Below are 19,476 nucleotides of genomic sequence, written 5' to 3' on the forward strand. Positions count from 1 at the left end.
TTTTAATTTTTTTTTTTCTTTTTTATTGTTCTGAGAATTAAAAGAGGACAAACTGGATTCTTCCTCCTATCCCACCTGACTAATTCTGAATTTTAGACTGAAAGAGTTACTGCTGATACCAAACAAATTTCAGCTCTAGAGGCGCATATATTCAGATTGTGATGCTAAGGCAGGCATGAACAAAGTATATATATGCATATGGATTTCCTGCTCCTTGTATTAAAACAAGCAAACAACTCACAACTCACCTCTGTGAGAACACGATGGATGGCTCTTCACTGGCCACTGCAAGCAGCATGGAATCACATCTGTTATTCAACCGATTTTCTTGGTGTATCAGCTCCTCTCCGGCTATGCATGAGACATCTCCTCCAGTTTGTCATGTAGGTAGAACTATGTACAGCTCACAGCACTGTTGCTTACGCAGTATCATTATTACAATAATATGACTGTAAGAAAAACATGCAGTGACTTCACAAAAACCAATGATTTTATAGTCCAAGTACATGTGACACTATCAAAAGAACATGTATTAAAATGTGAGACACCTGCTGTGTTGAGTTCATGTAAAACTAACAGAACTTAAATCCTGACAGTATTACTAAATACATCTTGAAATAAAAAGCTATCTTGAAAGACCAGCTAGGCCTAAAGAACACATTTAGTAAACATATATCCCTTCTGCAAACAACACGTTAGAGGGCTTTGTTTTCTCATGGTAGGCTTGTGTTAACTGGGAAGAAAAAAAAAAACAACAAAAAAAGGCTTTAAATCCAGAGCCTATTCTGTAAAGGGACTGATTTATCTCTTGATCAAAGGGAAGTACCTGTCCACTGCCTTTCTAATAAAAGAGAGTTCATGATCACTGCTTACCCAGGAGCATAGGAGAGATCAGCTATTTAGCAGTGAGCACAGGTTCTGAACTATGGGCAGTACCTGCTTCAGAGGAGGACTGGTAGCATTGTCACTCAACAGGAGATGTATTTGGAGAGAGCTTTATACAGCTGTGGAGTCAGTTGGGATGCAGAGGCCAGGTCTGGTCTTCCCTGATATTTCCTGATGCCCCTTTTATTTTTGGTTGTTTTACCTTTCTGCCTCCTTGGGAACCAGCATTACTTTTCCTCCGTGCTGCAGACTCTTTGAGTGAATTAACCCATTGGACAAATTTGTTGTCATCTACCACACAACAAAATTAACAGGCTGTAGATCCATCCATAGAATTATTCAAGGCATCCGTGCAAATTTTGCTCCTTTCTGTCTTTTGATTGAAGTAACTGTTTTTGGCTATAACCTGGAAGCTAGTTAGAGGAGCTTCCACTTTGTTCATTACTTCACTTAGCGTGGACTTCATCATTCTATCATTCATCATTCACTTTACAGTATTTATCATTCATCAATCATTCATCATTCACTTTACAGTGAGGGGTGACGGAGCACTGGGACAGGCTGCCCAGGGAGGTGGTGGAGTCTCCTTCTCTGGAGATGTTCAAGACCTGCCTGGATGCCGACCTGTGTGACCTGGTGTAGGGAACCTGCTTTGGCAGGGGGGTTGGACTTGATGATCTCTGGAGGTCCCTTCCAACCCCTACAGTTCTGTGATTCTGTGATTCTAGAGCTTTTAGGGACTGTTTTGACAGAGATCATAAGCAGTTCTTGCTTCCCATTCTTTCTAGAGGAAACAGTATTGTTGAGGAACAATATGCTGTTTCTGAATGTAAGCCAAGTAGTCCAGGAAAAATGCATGGCAGAATTATTTTGCAGAAACACCGTCAAAAAATGAACTTCTCAGCTTTGATTTCCAGAATCTTTACAGGTCCTTCAGATTTTGTTAAGTATAAGCTGTCTGCCCATGGATCATTTCCACATGTGCTCAGTCCCCTTGCTTTATGACAAGCACACCTACAGCAAGGCCTAGTAGATAGAGGAGCTATCTCTGAAAACACGCCTCTCCTGAGTACAGCAGCAAAACTACTCTTCCCCCTGTTTCTGTGTTAGTCTCACTCCCAACAACACACAAAGTCATGACCACGTTACATTTTATTACTGTAAAAAAATTCACATTTTATAATAAAATATATAACAAGAAATTGTCACCTTTAAGTAAACGGACCATTTCATGTAAAAACACAGCTGTGAACTGTAGGCTTGATCTTAAGTCTTGTCACCCAAGGTTCATTACCAGCTAGTGAGCAAACATCTGAGCAATCTCACACCCCATTAACAATAATCTCAGCTATGCCTAATTCCCTTCATTTGTACATCATGCAAAAATCTTCTTCTAAATTGCTTTACAGCTGACAATTAATACTTTATCAATTACAGTGCTATCCGTGCTCTTGCTCTGGCTACCAGAAATCCCAGTGGCAGATATGCTGCTCAGTCTTGCCTGAGTTGCATTAAAGTAACATCTTGGGGACTCTAGTTACAGTACTGTAACACACAGAGGATGAATTACTGTTTGCTATAGAGGCTATTAAACAGACTTCACACATTATGATTGGTGGCAAATAGCTAAAATAACCTATATATATAAAGCTAAAAATATACTTAAATCAGAAACACTGATAGATTCACAGAAGCGCAGACTGCTTTGAGTTTAAAACATGATTAAGATTTCACCCCACATTGTGAAGAAAAATTGGGAAATGGTCCTAGCAGTCAACATTTCTATAAGAAATACCAAAGTCACCTTTAATTGCATTGCAATAGGTAGTGATGAAGGTGACATTTTGTGTTTTTTAATTCCTTGCATCTTGTTGCCCAGAGATAACAAAAAGGAGGGACATATTATGCATATCTTGGTCATTTTATACCATGTGTTGCAATGCGGTTAGTGAACCTTCATATATTACGTGTCAAAATCTTTGTCATTAGTATCTCCATCAACTACTGAATGTAAGCAAGTGAGGGGAAAAACATAATTTATACTTGATTGAATGCAGCAGCAATATAAGATAAGACAGGGAATTAAAGGAACAAAATGATTTCCAGGTGAAAAAGCAGGGAGAATTTTAACATTCTGGAACATAAATCTTTGAATTAGACTTGTTATGTCTGTCTACTTCTGCAGATATGAAGAAGTAGACTCCATTTATCGTTGAGTTATGCTGTCAGTTCTTGCAGTTCTGTATTCGCATTCTTCCATTTCATAAACTGCTTTCTCCTTTTCTTAAAAGCCTCAGGTAAAACCAGTGCCTGCACAAAACACGGTTTACTGTGCAGGGGAAGCACAGTAGACCTGGTATTGTAAGGTATATGAAGTCTACATGTTAAAAATTGAACATTCTCTAGTATCTTTCAGATGCTGTGATGCTGTGATTCTGCAGCACCAGGAGACTTTTTTTTTTTTTTTTTTTTTTTCCTGCTAGAAGTGTAATTTTTGAGCTAGAAATGTCTAAGACTTTTCTAGAAAGTTTAAAGTAGGGTGTGCTACTCTAAGACTTGCTTAATGTTGAATGGATTTTCTTTCCATTACTCCAACACGGACACATCACTAGTGCAGTTATTCACTGGTATCGTGAAAGAAAAATATTCCTGGAAGAAAGAAAGAAATTGTAGCTTTCTCAGCAATTGCTTAATGATCACGCAGTTTTTCTCAAATGACACAATACTAGGAAGATCAAGAAGTCATCTCCAGTGATATCTGAGATAAAGAGAAGCCGAATATTAGAAATCCTATTGCACTACTCCAGCGAGTTTGTAAATCCACACCTCTCTCTCCTTTTGTAGTGAGCATTATGATGAAGTATAAGTGTAATTTTTATTTTCCCTATGCTATCTTTGTCCAATTGCACTGCAGAGCAGAGATACCATGTCCAGAAAAGGAATCTCATTTCTGAATGCATCTTCAAAGTGTCACTGCACTCACAGATCGTCGATGGCTTCCACAATTAAAATTCTTAGCTCTTCCTTTAGTTAGTTTGCCACTGTCCTGTACAGGAGATGCTATCCCACTGGATACTAGGGGGTAACAGCCAGAGAGAGGTCCTGAGGAAGAGTCTGTAGCAGTAGATTCTTCCTCTGCCCACCTGTTAAAGAAATAGTATCCTTCCTCAAGTGCCCATTTCCGGAGAGGATTCACCTCAGAGGCCAAAAGTCCCTGACTTCCTGCGTCCACGAGAGGTACAGATGCTGCTACTGGATGTAAAAATGGTGAAAAACAAAAGTGGCTGTTGCGTTGGTCAAGATCCTCATTGGGTGCTGGTGACGCTACAGGTGCATCAGAAGTAGTTTGCTTTCTTGACCTCAGTTTCTGGATCTCACAATCCCGTTGCCCTTTAGGAAGTTTATCTAACTGTTGAGCTTTCAGAAGCAGTGATGCTCCTAAGGTTCCTCGAAGAGCAAAAATAAAGTACCTAATGAAAGAGGAAGAGAATGGATTGTCTTAGCAGTGGGCTCCTCCCATAGTCTGCAGTATATAACACAAATCCTGTTGCTAATTTTCCAATGCCCTTCAGGCCTCTGATAGACATCTTATACCTGGTAGTTGAAAGAGGGCTTCTGGATATTAATGCAACTGTACACTTATCTTCACCTGTATGGAGTCAACTGCAAGCACATGAATACTAAATACATGATAATAGAACCATTTGGTCACTGAATAGTGCAAGAATGATACACAGAAGCTCGCTAAGAGATTCAGTATTTGTGGAGCTTTTGTACACTACAAAAACAGGCTAAAGAAAGAACGTTAAATTGATAGAAAACATAAAACCAGAAATTTAACATCAGCTTGTGCATTTGCTCAGGAAGCAGTAAAAACACTGTGTCCTTCTTGCCATGCAGGACAGAGAACTTGTATTGCTGTACATTGTGCGCAGTGAGAGTACACACACCTCTGCACATCATGACAGTCTTATCTGAAAAACAAAGCCTCTCTCAAAACAACATTTCTAGTAGGGTTTGACCTTTACATACGTGACCTTTATACAGATTTTACAGCAAACATCAGAGCTCTTTGAAACTGCATTAATGAAGGTGTCACTCTTGCATCTGGCTGCTAAATATATACGTAAATAAGCGTACAATGTTAAAAATGCCAGCAAATCAGACTGAGTACAGAAAGGGCTCTTAAAGCAATGGATTATCATTCCTCTCTCATAAATAGGAAATACACAAAAATACATAGAATAATAGAATTGAGTTGGAAGCAATCTTTAAAGGCCATCTAGTCCAACTTCCCTGCAATGAGCAGGGACACCTATGGCTCAACTAAGTGCTCAGAGCTCCTCCAGCCTGACCTTGTGGGTCTGCAGAGACCACCAGCTCTCCGGGCAACCTGTGCCAGTGCCTCTCTGCCCTTATTGTAAAGAAGGAACTTCTTCCTTATATCAAGTCTGTATTAGCCATGCCCATGGCCAGGCTCATACCCTTTCAGAGCTGTGCAGTTGCTAGTTACAGCTGGGCAGCTAAGAGAACAACTATAGAGAACCCAACCCCACAAGAAATGGATCGCATTTTGCTCCATCCTTGCTCTCAAGCTGTTCTCTGTGTCTTCTGTGTAAGTTGATGGCAGACTGGGTAGAAGGACATCCCATCAACAGACTCTGCTTGCTGTTGCCCTTCTCACAGCCCTGCAGTGTGAGATATAGTGCAATATGCTGACACAGCCAAGTTGTAGCAGAACCCGGGGGTTCTATGAACTGAGGACCCTACAGAAAATAATCTTAGGTATCTACATGATGGAGCAGCAATTTTCCAACTCCGAAGAAAACAAGATAAACATCTTTAGGCTCAGTATTCTGCTAAGGAACTAACACTCCTAACCTTGCTGAATTCTCAATATGGATTCTTAAATTCTTAACAATGCATTTGATGCAGACCTGAGCAGAAAGCCCAGGATCAAAAATGACACTATGAATGTGGTCTTATAGAAGACAAAAATCACACAGGAAAAGAAAGTCTGGAAAATGACGCTCTGCCTAGAAGACATAAGACCTCACTGAACTATGTGTTGTTTATCCTGACCTTAAGTTATATAACATAACACAAAATCACACCGGCTGGGGAAATAAAATTAATTTGAAGAGAAATATGATTTTTCCTCAGAGAGCTTCTTTAAGACAAAGTTAGTATTCAAATTTTAATTCTTCATAGCATTAAAAACAAGTGCTAAAAATGTTTTCTTGATTCTTCCAATTCCAGCATACTGAGCTACTTCATGACAATTAGTACAAGAACAATACTAGCAAGTCAGTCAAACAGATCCATTACTTAAATTGTCTAAGCAGAAATAAAATTTTTAAATTTTAAATTTAAATTTTAAATGTAAATTTTAGATGTGAAAAGTGGCACAGCTCAGACAAAACATACCTTAAAGAATGATTAAGGTATTTAGCATTAAAAATAGTAAAGTTACCATATACATATATGGGAGCAGGTTTTCAAGCCAGCTTTTCCCTGGAAACTATCAAAACAGTTAATCTTCCTCCAAATATCATTTAAATTCAATTGCAGTTATCACTACCTACCTGACTAGTCACAGAATAAAACTAAGACTCTGCATTGGATGTAGAAAAGTATTTGATATGGAAACTTGGCTTACTGATGCACTATAATGTACAGAAGCGACAGAATATGTTCTGTAACTTTCAAAGCACATAGGAACATTTCAAAGACTTGTTTTCTAGCCTTCATCTGCTCTACTACATTGTGTTTTTCATAATGAACAATTATATAAAGGATTTGTACCAGTAAGCTTTGAAGCACCCAGAAAGGAAGGTTTTTCTGATGGGAAAATGAAGGCAATAAGTGACTTATCTAGGGTTATAAGACTGAATAAATTAATGATTCGTGAACCAGAAAGTTGAACCCAAGTTTCTGACTTCCAGATCAACAGCCTATCTCTGCACAACACGTGTGCCTCACATATCTCCTATCCATAGGCATTCTTATTGTTATTTCACTCAAACGCCTACAAATTCACAAAATGAAAACTGAGAAGAGTGCTTTGCTCAAACCTTGGCAAGAGTGCGATGGCTGGAGTGATGAGACATACTAAATAGAAAGTGGGCTCTGAAAGCTGTTTCTCCATTATCCAGTAGGAGTCGGTGGGAGGGTTGCAGGCCATGCACACAGCATTGTAGATCAGAGAGAAGACGAAGTAAATTACCACACTCCCAATTATCGTGATCCAGTGGAACAGTGTCTGTAAGAATAAAATGACCATAAAATAACCATAATACATTTGAGACACTGACTCTTAGTACAAGACAGTACACAAAAAAAGACTAGAAAGCAGGTACCCAATAGATCCATCTTCTTGAAGAGTGCAGGCCAAATGCCTGGAAATTAACTTATGAGACAATAGTGACAACTGTTACAGTTCTTGAAGTAATATGTTTTGCTCATGTTACTGAAATACGTAAAAGTGGTGTACTGTCCAGTCCAAAAGCAAAGCAGAAGTGCATTTTGTTTCTGCACTCACAAAGCTATTACCCTGAGGCTAATAATAAATTCTGACATATTGTGAAGCCTCACTGAATATGTTATTTTCTTTTTGTGACGCAGAATTAATGTAAAAGACTCTCAAAGAAAACTCTTTGTCTATACAAAATATTATTTAGTATAATGTGGATAGGACAGGCCAAACACATACCCATGTTTTCATTTCTAGAGCCTGATGCAAGAGGATGGTCAGGAGGGAAACAGTATTGATGGGGTTTCCAAAGGAAAACACATCGATGTCGGAATCCTTGTATGCCTAGAAAACAAGTAAGTAGATTGTGTTGAACCTTGACTTTTTAGAAGATAGTTTTTCTTTTCTTTTTTTTCTTTTCTATTTTTCACAGAAGATTGGAGACTGAGGATATGAATGACCCTTGTACTTACCAAATAGGGGACAAAGAAGCAAACGAGGCTTTGATAGAAGGCATCCAACATTGTAATAATAAAAGTCGACAGCTTGTATATCTGTAGGAGTTTACAGACAACAGTCATTATGATGGTACACACATTTCTGATCTGTCCTGCAGACATATTTGTTTTTCTTCTGCTCAGCTACTCATTATAGCTAACTGGTCTCTCTTCATGAGCAAATGCCTCTTGAACAGGTGATTTAGAGCTAAGATTTATCCCTGAACAGACATTTTCTTTGTTAACTAGACAGTAAGATTACTGGGAAGATTAGCCAGTCAGCTAGGGGTTGTAAAGTGGAATACAATCTCTGCTTCCATCCTTCCCCACAGAATCCCATTCCTCAAATTCTTTTTAAAAACAGCTCTTCCTGTACAGTTGGATGAAGTTAATTTAAGGATCCTTCCCTTGATGCATGGGCAACCTGATCTGAATGTGTATGTTTGGTGGCCCTGCTAGGCAGGGGGGTTGGAACTACATGATCCTTGAGGTCCCTTCCAACCCGGGTGATTCTGTGATTCTGTGATTCTGTGGTTCTGTGGTTCTGTGTGCATGTATTTTGCACCACCTTAATTTGACTGCAGGATGTATTTAAACTTATCTAGAGACCGGTGGTGTCACAAACATTCTAGGAGTGACAGAAGGAAAGGTCCTACTGTTTCAAGGCAGACAACATCAAATCAGAAATAATGATCTCTTCATAATGACATATGTGAGGTTCAAGAACTCTTAAGAAGGAAAGTCCTACAAAAATCACCACATTCTGCACACCCTTGACTAGATTTTTCAAAACATTACTAAACATGATGTGAATCCCAGTCAGTGATAAAAAATACAGTCCGTGATAAGGAAAGCAACTACTATGAGAAGAAATGATAGGAAGAGTTCCTAATTATCCTGCAATTTTGTGATCTAAAACAAAGAACACATCAAATTTTGCCCATTTTCATTTTTATAATTTTAAATTGAAAATATTAAGACAATTTTGGAATATATTTTACTGTATATACAAACCCTCACACATGCACATATATAAATATATGCATTGTCACAATATATAGAGATCAGGCCAGTTTTCTAAATCTGACAGACAATATGAGGAAAAAACTTAATATAATATTACATGTATATTTTCTGAGCATTACCATTTCTGACAGTTTAAAGTAAAAGTAGTAAACAAATGGAACACCTTTGGATTGGGATAACCTGAACACCTAACTCTGACATAAACCTTTATATATTTAACAGGTCTGTTTCTGAATGCAAGAGTAGAAAATAAAAGTCTAGCTGTTCATTGATTTAAACATTTACATTTCCTTTCAGTGTGCTGCAGTATTTTAAAGACAATTTTTTTCTGTACATTGAGACTGTTTAAAACACTAAATCTCAGCAGAGTTTAATCAGGAACCAGCCAAACTATTTCAAGCTACATTTGTTATATTTCTCTTTTAATCACTTGTGTTTTATTTGTCATTTGGATTTTTTTTTCTATATATGGTGTGTTTATATACAATACACACACACATATTTGCTCCATCATCTTTTCTTCACATCAGAAACAACAAATACAGGTCTGATTCACTAGTATATCACTTTATTTATTATAATGCAGCAAACTGGTACCAAATCAGATTGCTCAGTACATTTAATGGCAGAATAAACCTTTTTATTTACATCTTCCAACCATGAACAAGTAACCAACTTACTCCCAAGATGGAACTTGAGTTGTATATTCCCTAGGAGCTCTTCCGATAGTTACAATTGACCCTTTTTGTGGATATCAGTAAAATAGAATATATAAATAGATAATTTGGTTCCAGTTGAGTCTGAAACTCTTCCCTCCCTTTCCACAAAACCAAAAACACTGTTGTCTTCTGGCTTACCAAGTAGTTATTCAGGAATCAAGACATACCTCTGAATTCTGCCCATTCTTGTACAACTCAGGCAAGCTCAGTAGTGTTTCTGCAGAAACATCTCTATCCAGAACTCCAAAGACCAGAGGGGGCAACGAGGTGAAGAAAAGATTGAAAAAAATCATCTGCCAATAATCTATCATTGTGTTGCCTGAGAACCCGCAGAAGAACTGGTACCAGAAGAGCAGGTTGACGTAGCTCTGTTGGAGAAGAAAGTACAAACCCAATGCTCTGTTACAGGCTGAACTGTTGCTCTTCGTATGTGCAAAAGCACATCCCTTCATGCTGATGTGCTTTCTCTTTGGGTTGTGAAGGCAGTAGAGATACACATTTCCTGTGGCTTCTCCTTTATGCTCTTCTCCCCCTCCCACCTCATTATTCCCTACTCTGAAAGCTCATGTGGACCCTTTAGTTTGCAATACACAGGTAGTTTACACCTCCCATAGTCCCATCAAAGAAGGTTATGCAGCACATTGGTTGTTAACAGTTTCCAAAGAATACTTTATTTTAGTTAAAGGTGCTTTCAGTAGACATCTCTGTGTGTTGTTCCATAAAGCAGTATATCTCAAGGGACTGCTTCACACTGACCCACTGTGATACAGCTTTATAAAAGCTGTTAGGTTTCTTAAAGAAAATATCAGAGAATAATTAAACAAATTGTTCACAACTATGAATGCCAGACTTTAAAATCCTTTTACAGGCTTGCTGTCAGTATGGAATCAAAGGCCTCCTGCTCCCTAATGGTACCAAGGAGATAATAGAACAGCAGCTTCCTGGTCTGGAGAGCTATTTCACGTTGCAATTTCTTTTGAACTGAGAAAGGGTGCCCAGTTAGGAAAAAGAAAATTTTCCATTTCCATTACAAGTGTTAACACTGCCAGGACATAATCCTTATTCAAAATTATATATTTAAAAAAAAAAAATATGGATGCTTTGAATTCTTAGTAAATAGTCTTTCATGCTCAGAGAGTACATTTTGTGTCAGATAGAGTTGTTTGCACAGTCTTGCAGAAACTGTACTGCTGTCAGTTTTATCCACTTTACATTATTCTTCAATGCGCCATTAATTTGCATATACATTAAATTTTTAATAAAAATGCCAGATATGACTGCATCATTGCTTGCAAGTGGTTCCTATCAAATTAAATGCAAAAAAATCAGGTTTCACAGGCAATCGTTTTTTAGTGCAGAGTCATCTTCTGTATTCCAGCACTAATAACCTGCTGCTCCTTAGGCAAATTTTATTTTGAAACTCATGGGTATTATTAATAAAGTTTCTTGAACTGCTATATAGAATTACAAAACCTTGAGTTCCTTTTTCCCCATGGAATAATGCTACTTCAATAGATATTTAGATTCCATATTTTTCTCTATTCTTTATGCAGTGCATTACTAAGATGGAAATAGCAAACCCTAAACTTCTGCAAAGTGGAGAGGCAGAGATTGCAGCTTCATAAAAAAAAAGAGAGAGCAATGTCTTCAAAAAACAAAACACTCCTTTAATTAGCGATTGCTAGGATGAAAGCTTCCAGAATTTTAATCATCTTACCACATTTTTGTAGAAAAAGTAAATCACCATCTTTGCCAAGCGAGCATAACACCAATGTCCATGGACGAGAAGCAGTTTTTTGAGATGCTTGAATCGGGATATTGCAAAGTCACTAGCCATCACAGCCTTCATTAAAGAGAACAGAAGTTACTTTACAATCTATCTTTTTCACCCATCCAGCGAGATGGATTCTGTATATGGACTTTGAAACAATTTTCTACTATTGCACATTGTAATAAAAATAATTGAGAAATTTCTTTATCTGCAGAACTCTCCATCTGATGAGAAGAAGGAAAGGGGTTATGTGGCAAAGAATCTGAGGCAGAAAACACTGAAAATCAGCAAAATCTGAAAATGTTATTAGCAGAGTCTGTTCACAGACCAGATGCTAACCTAAAAGTGGACAGGCATCTGTTAATTTTCCAGGCTTATAAGCAAATACTTATTTCTCCATGAATGCTAATTGTTGGCTCAAACTCTCTTTTTTATCTGGACTCGCAATTATGGACTGCATATTCTTTTATGACAGTAATAATGCCAGCCTGTGGTACTCAGAATACAGGGCTGCTATAAAACTTACTAATGAGCAAGAACCTATTTGACAAAAGAGAAGAGGAAGTAAACTGAACAGATACCTGCATGCCTTCTTGGCCAGATATTCCAATTCCAACATCAGCTGCTTGAATCATACTTACATCATTTGCACCATCACCTAGAAAGGGAAGACAGAACAATAAAGGCACAAGAAAGGGTGCTTAACATGACTATGCTAGAGCTAAAAGAACAAACAAACAACAACAACAACAAAAAAAAAAACAACCACAGCTGTGCTGTTAAATGTAGGCTATTATGTTGTACCATGCATCTTCACTAGGGTAACAGACAGCATCAAGCAATTGTGACCTTTAGGTTCTGATCTTGGTTGGAACATCCTCCTCAGCCTAGCACTGGGAGTAGCTTGGCTGGTGGCACGGACACCCAGACACCATCTACATCTGCACTATTTTGTACATTTCTGCTTGGTGAACTCCATATGCTCAACCACATGCTTTGCAGCACCCTATTTCACTGAACTTTTTGAATTATATGACAAATTTTATTCCAATTGACAATGTAACAAGCCTATTTCAGGAGTTATTCTGCTCTTTTCAACTTTCAGCAATATGTTGAATACATAACCAAATTTCCATGGAAAGAAACAGCAATGATCGCCTGCAATGTGGAGACTGTGAATTAGGTTACCTGGTAAAGTAAATGAAATGAAGTAGAAGGCTGAAATTTTGTATTTTGAAATCTGAGGCAAAGCAAGAAATTTAATATATACCAGGCTCTTCCTTTTCTGATACGCCTTGTTGGTCCACAGAGATGTACTTTTTAGTTTTAAGTCATAAAAATCAATTCTGCAAGGATTTTAGCAGGATCTCTTACCAACAGTGAGCAGGAAACTCAACACATTTCACATTATTTGAAGGTAAAAAGCAAAGGAGTCGGTGTTTAATGCTACTCTGGGAATAATGCTATTTTCACCAGCTGGGAAAATCTGACAGGAGAAGGCCTTTGTGAAAACAGAAAACAGTAACTATTTCTGACTGCTTTGCTTCCCTAGGTGAGTGGATTCCACGGGGAATGTGTACATATGTTTGCACTGCTGTGCTTGAAAGGGACTACTGGGAGTTATGGTACATGGAGTGCTTTCATCTTGTTCAAACGGGGGTTGTACTGAAAGCTAAAGGAGGACTTCCATATGCTTATTGGTCAGGAAAGACTATTCAGTACTTGTTTTCCACTGTATCTATCCAAGGGGAATTAGAAGTAGCTCATGCAATGTACACATTCCACACGTTTTCATAACACAGAGAAAGAACCCGCTTCCCTCTTTCTGCTGTAAGATTCCAAAGAGTGGTACCTATGGACAGGGTCATCACTTTGAGCTGCCTCCGCACCAGCTTGACCACAATGCTCTTCTGCAGCGGGGTGGAACGGCAGCACAGCACCGAGCGGCAGAGCTGCGCCAGCTCCATGAACCGCTCCTCCAGACCTCCCTGAAGGATGATGTCCAGTGTCCTTCCATCGATCACCAGCCCAAATTCAGGGCTGGGTGTCTCAGAGGCTGGTAAAGATGTTGGGATAAAGCCAAAAAGTTTCCTCCGTGGTTTTTCAACCTCATAGTTCTTCCTCACTTCTTCCAAGGTTAAATTCAAGAGCGATTCGCAAGTTTCCTGTAAGAAAACAGAAGTGTTGCTAGAAATAGTTATCTCCATCTCCCTCCACAGCACAGCACCTTACAAAGTGTGTGTTTGTATAATCGTGCCAGTGGGTTGGAGCCTATCAGATGAACACTGGGGAAAACTGGCTGAGAAAGGCACTGATTCATCAGATTGGAGATTATTCCAGTGACGACATTAAATCCTTCAGTGAAAACACTGCACATCTTATCAGGTAGTTAACTACAAGAAGAAATTACTTCAAAACAGAAAATAAGCTCCCTTCAGGAGGACATATTTCTATTTGCAATGCTGAGAGCTCAGAAAGAAAAATTTTTTTTTTGTTAAAGGTGATTTTTTAAAACAAGCTCTGATGTGAATTATTTGAGATAGTCCAGCTCTTGCTTCTGTCAGAAATAAATGATGGCAGAGAAACAAGAGGTTCAGCTGTTCAAAATTAGTAACTTTGACAGTTTGGCCTTTTCTAGGTCACAAATCAGGTCTGAGTCAAAGGGACAGAAATAAAGCTTTGTATTACACCGTTCTGTACCTCAAATACAGGCTAAGCCTTTCCCTACTAGCAAATTTGCCTCATTTTGGATCAGAGCCCCTTTCCACATACACACAACCTGAGTGGATGTAGCATCCCATACTGATTGATGGGGGCACTTTTAAAGCTCCCCTACAGATCTCCCAATTTGGTGCACCACTATCAAAAGACACCACAATGATCTAAAAGTGATTTTGCTGCCTGTTAGTGCTAAAAGTCCTCCTTCTGTGGCACAGTACCAAATACCTGAGGAGCTAATCACTCCTTTTCCTACCTTTTTGTCAGCTTTATTGAATGATGATTCAGTTCTGAAATGTTATTTTCACTTCGTGTTGCATAAGGTAGTTGTGTAGGATGTTTGCAAGATTTAAATTACACTTCAGTGGGAGGTTCTGGAATCAAATGTTCCTCTGACACCTAATAAAGAGCTACATCTAGCCTGCACACTGAAATCTCAAAAAAATATTGAAGCGACATCATCCTTCTGTGAGCAAACCAAAAATTGTATGGGAAATTCCAGGATTGCTGGGGTTTTCATTTTTAAATGAATCCCTCCAAACTGCCTGCTTGTGTTGCGTCTTACTGGAAGATGGCTAATTTCCAGAGTTTCAATAAGCTGCTGGGCTTAGGGCTGGAAAGTCTATCCTTTCCCACTGTCACTGTGGTTCCCCAACTGCTGCCCTTGCAATTGTCTCCCCTTGTTGTTGAGCCTCACATTTTCCTCAGTACTAGAAAAGTTTGGGTAAAATTATCTGGCACAGCAGAAAAGACCGGATTTCTTGATGCAGTGCTCAAAATTGATTCAGACAGCAAAATGAAAAACAGGCAAAGATGCTAAAATCTTTCAACCTCTTGAATTCAGAATCCTGCAGGAGAAGAACTTGGACATGAACAAAGATGAACTTCTGGTAGTAGAAAATTACCCATAGGTATAAAGAAGCACTGTGGTATTTTCCACCTGAATCCACTTCAGCTATCATCTTCTATTAACCCCCATCAAACGCTTTGTACTTCAATGGGTATTTTGTTTAAGAGTTAACTTTATGAAAATTAATGGGCTTTTGTGAAAGGACCATTGCTTGTATCTTTGTTTTCCTCCACTGCAGCTATCAGGAAGCTTCCCAGAAATTGTACCCTTGGCTTCATTTTGAACCACATATATTCATGCAAGCACTTATGTGCATGCAGCACGCACCTGCCTCAGCCTGATGGCCCTGCTGGGTGCTGTAACTTGCCCTGCTGGGCACAAGTAACTGTTTCCTGGAGGTGGGGTGGTGCTGCTTGCAGCATCCCTCCTCTGACAGAAACCATCTTCTAATTTCCATCCTAAATATATTCATTCTGCCTTCCGTTAAAGCAGATACGCGTATCAAATGAAATTACACATTGAAGCAAGGAATGCATTCCATGCCAAATTCCATATCATCTTTGTGTGTTTCCCTATTTCCGTGACATTAAAAGGGAGAGACATTTGCATAGGATTTTATTCCTTTTTGGAGAGCTACAAGCTGCAGACAAAAGAAGCTAGAAAGTAGGCCATCTAACTGTTCTATACAATTGCCTATCATAAGAAAAACAGTCAGTATTTTAAAATTATTTAATTATCCTCATAATAGCTTTATGGAAAAAATCAAAGTTGGATTAGGAATCTATCTTCCGTGGGGAAAAAAATGGAGGAAAGCATGACAAATGATTTGTCTAGCCCAGAAAGAAGCTCTGCCTTCTCCCTTTGACCTCCTACCTACAAAAAAGCTTTTCTCACGACAGCTCTTATTGCTGCTGAGTGTGGCTCACAAGAGTATGCTGCACGAAGAGAACAGAGCAGCACTATGCTGCCCCTCACAGCACATGGGTGGATAAGAGAGCATTAACAACGAAATAAGGGTGAGGACAGCACAGATGGCCTTTTGGACATTAAAAATGGTAAAGACTGGCTTCCCCTTTGCAATTGGTTCTGGCTAAGCTGCAATGCTTGAACTTGCCCATCCCTAAGTCTGCCTTTCAAAGCTATCTGCCTTGCCAGGATGCCCAGAGCAATGAGATGTGAAGCTGTGCACTGTAGTGAACATTCCACTTGCTGAAAGCGATGGTTTCCCTGGTATCCTACTAATGTTGCTCCAAAATCTGCAAAAGCAAGAGCTGTTTTTCTAAAGTATTTAATCCTCACTGTCCTTAATGGCATCTACCTCTGTTGAAAATTTCTCTATTTCTCTTCTCTGTCCAAGTGGTTTTAGGAGTAGCCATAGATGGTACTAATGATTGTTCTCTGTATTTTCATGAGCCACAGGAGCTGTCAGTAATGCCTTTCAAGTGATTACTTCCATTCTGGAGCATGCTTGCCTTTCCCACCATCTGACCTTCTCGCTGCCCTTGGAAATCTGTGTGTATCTACAACTAAGCTTGCCATGATGGAGTGTCAATAAAGTCACTGCTTCTTCAACCTCTCCACAAGAACTGTATTTAAGTATGCGAGAAGGTGAAATGTTGCTTACTCAAAAAGACACTTTTATTTGCCAATATATTTCTGCTTCAGCCTAATCCTATTTGGGAACATGCAACTAGAAAGTTCTGAATTTCATTAAATCTATACCTGCTTTTTTTTTTTTTTTTTTCTGTGTTTTTCTACAGACTGACTCATGCAAGTACTTTCCAAAAGCCCAACTTCCTACAGATATCACCTGGATTTATAATACCATTGCAGCTGAAATTTCCATTGTAATGTGAAAAGATAACTATCAATTCAATTAAAGAATCAGACACTGTATTTATCAGAACTGCATGTATAAGGAATCACAACTCCATATTATTCTCTTCATAAAGCTCGCTGGAGAGGTCATTTTTAGAAAAGATAGATTTGGGAAACTCATTTTATTTTAAGAGAACTAAATTATACACAACTGTCTTGTGTTCCAGCTCATCCTGTTACACGCAGTCTAGAGAGTATATGGCCTAATGCAGTTTCATTGACTTAGCTGTGTTTTCTTGTGGTGACTGCAGCCTAAAGCAGAACAGTGTCAAACTGCAAGCTGTGAAGAAATGGAGCGACAGCACTCTCTATTTCTCTGCACTCACCTTATTTTCTGTGTTAATGGTGAAGACAGTGTCCCTTTGGTCCAGGAGCTTACAGGAATATGCAATGTTAACCGCTGTTTCCTGTTTGTCTCCTGTCAGCACCCAGATCTGTATCCCAGCTTCTCGAAGCGCTGCGATAGTGTCAGGCACTCCATCTTGTAGCCGATCTTCAATCCCTGTTGCTCCTGGGCAAACAGGAGAAGAAGACGTGAACTGATTTTCTTTCATTTGGAAAGCATCTTGCTTTCTTTTTCTTAAAGAAAAATGATTCAGTTATTATCCTGAGCTTATAAAGAGTTGAATCAATGTATTGTCCAGCAAATAAGCACACAAGCACAAAATCTGCATTTGGATTAAGACCTAAATCTGTCATCAATCAAATTCTGGCTCTTCATTTTACTTGATGCTAGAACAATACATTTCATTTCTTCTTAATAAACCAAAATGACAATGTACTGTCAGAGGAATTACACCATATGCATTTTTAAAGTACTGCATCAAGCCCCATATAAGCAACCAGGAAAGATGAACTTTGGCTATTTAAATGAATGTTATCCGGTTGCCAAGTTAGAGGCTCCACTCATCAAAGGGAAAAGCAAAGATACAGGATGTTTTCTTTTTTAAAATGTGCAAACTTAAAAACAGATGCCACACACTCATCCTGGACCCAAATCACCACCTGAATGTTAAAATACTCTTCTTCTTATCTCTTCCACTAGAGGTCAGTTTGGAGATGCTATAAACATGGTGTGTTACAGATACTGATTCAAGCTAAAATAACAGTTTTTGCGAAATGAAGTATGAATGCACACAGAGCCTTCAGAGTTGGCAAAGGTAACAGATTCTGACAAGACCTACATTACTTCTTATGTCATTCTGCTTATGGCATTTAATGCTATTACTTTAATTTTTAAAATCATTGCAGAGATTATGAGAAGCCATAATGCCACTAGTTTGCAATCATAGAAATTCAGAGGATAACAAAGTATGGGGAAAGACTGTATTCACAGAAAGATAAAAATGGGGTGAATCTGAAAACCGAAGTCTTAAAGACCAAAATATTTGGAAAAATGGAGAAAAAAAGCACTGAAATTCTCTGCAATTTAACAGAATAAGGTGAAAGTGAAAAAGATACCACGGATTTGGAAGATGCACAAGTACCAGAAAGGTAAGTTTTAACATGAAATACGTTTACTATTTTACAAAATTCAGAAAGCAAACATGACAGTGAAATGATGGCAGGAATTTGCTAGCAAGAATGCCTTTGTGCAGTTACCATTTTTTATAATGCAGTTCTAGAATAGAAATTCCCTTGGAATTTGTGCTCAAAAATAAAGTCAATATATAACATTTTATAGGTTTATCTGAGGACACAAATGCTATCAAGTTATGGGAACTTCATTATCTATCATGTCAGCAGAGCTGCAGTAACATCTGATGAACATGTTCTTTGCTTATGGCACATGAAAGTTTCAGTACACCTTTTCAAAGTTACTGCTGCTCAAAATACATAAGAACTTGTTTAAACACCATCACTGGATTGTGAACTCTTGCCCTGAGATTTTCAAACCTCAGAGGAAGCCTTTTTGATATAAACTAGTATAAGCTGTTGTCTGTCTGATTGCCAAGAATATCACAGAAGAGCAAGTGATACTTCATGCAATGACAATTCATATTTTTAGCTACCCAGCAAGGTGAGTTTGGTCTCCAGATGCTGTGCTGTCTCCATTAACAGCTCATCTCTGTTGTCAATTGCAGCTTCTGCCTCTTGACGAAAATTGGCCCATTTCTGAAAGTCATCCTCACTCAAGACCTGCATAATACAATTTAAGCAGAACTCATTTTAAATTTAAATAAGAGGAGAAGGATGCCGACACTCTGGATTGCAAGACTTAGCTCCTGGATTGTTATGGTACTCTGTTGCCTTCAAAACAGCACAAACTTTTTCAATTTTAGATTGCAGAAAGAGCAGCAATGAGTAGCAATGCAGGAGCTAAGTATTAAAAACATGGTCTACAGAAACTGCTGTTCCCACAGCCCTCAGCTCAGAGTCTGGACTGGAGCACACAGATTCTGAAGATCACTCCATATTTCTCAAGTGTTTGAATATGACCCATTTATTGCACAGACACTTTCTGTATCAGGCTAAAATGCACTGACCCAGGCTGAGAATAAGATTTTGGAAAGCTGAATGCCAAGAAAAACAGAAGGTTGGCTCTCTTATGGACTTTCTGTTTCTTTCCCGGAATCTGTACTAGAAAAGGTCAGCTATAGTTACCACAGGATAAACAGAAATGAATGCATTGAGGCTGATGAAGAATCCATTGTCTGCCT

General features: G+C 38.6%; 1 protein-coding gene across 2 annotated transcripts in view; it reads right to left on the reverse strand.

Moving 5' to 3' along the window:
- Positions 1-2,019: 2,019 nt before the first annotated feature.
- Positions 2,020-19,476, reverse strand: part of ATP10B (ATPase phospholipid transporting 10B (putative)) — a 62,727-nt gene continuing 45,270 nt past the window's right edge. For both annotated transcript variants that reach the window (XM_052684824.1, XM_052684823.1), the window contains 10 exons: positions 18,829-18,955; positions 17,143-17,327; positions 13,223-13,535; positions 11,952-12,028; positions 11,317-11,442; positions 9,767-9,967; positions 7,831-7,911; positions 7,598-7,702; positions 6,960-7,147; positions 2,020-4,355 (listed from right to left, as the gene is read on the reverse strand). In XM_052684824.1, the coding sequence (XP_052540784.1) occupies positions 3,848-4,355; positions 6,960-7,147; positions 7,598-7,702; positions 7,831-7,911; positions 9,767-9,967; positions 11,317-11,442; positions 11,952-12,028; positions 13,223-13,535; positions 17,143-17,327; positions 18,829-18,955 (1,911 nt within the window). In that variant the 3' untranslated portion in view covers positions 2,020-3,847. The remainder of the gene's footprint in view (positions 4,356-6,959; positions 7,148-7,597; positions 7,703-7,830; positions 7,912-9,766; positions 9,968-11,316; positions 11,443-11,951; positions 12,029-13,222; positions 13,536-17,142; positions 17,328-18,828; positions 18,956-19,476) is intronic.

The sequence above is a fragment of the Tympanuchus pallidicinctus genome, unplaced genomic scaffold (genome assembly GCF_026119805.1).
Source record: "Tympanuchus pallidicinctus isolate F22 unplaced genomic scaffold, pur_lepc_1.0 scaffold21, whole genome shotgun sequence".
In the NCBI taxonomy this organism is placed as follows: domain Eukaryota; kingdom Metazoa; phylum Chordata; class Aves; order Galliformes; family Phasianidae; genus Tympanuchus; species Tympanuchus pallidicinctus.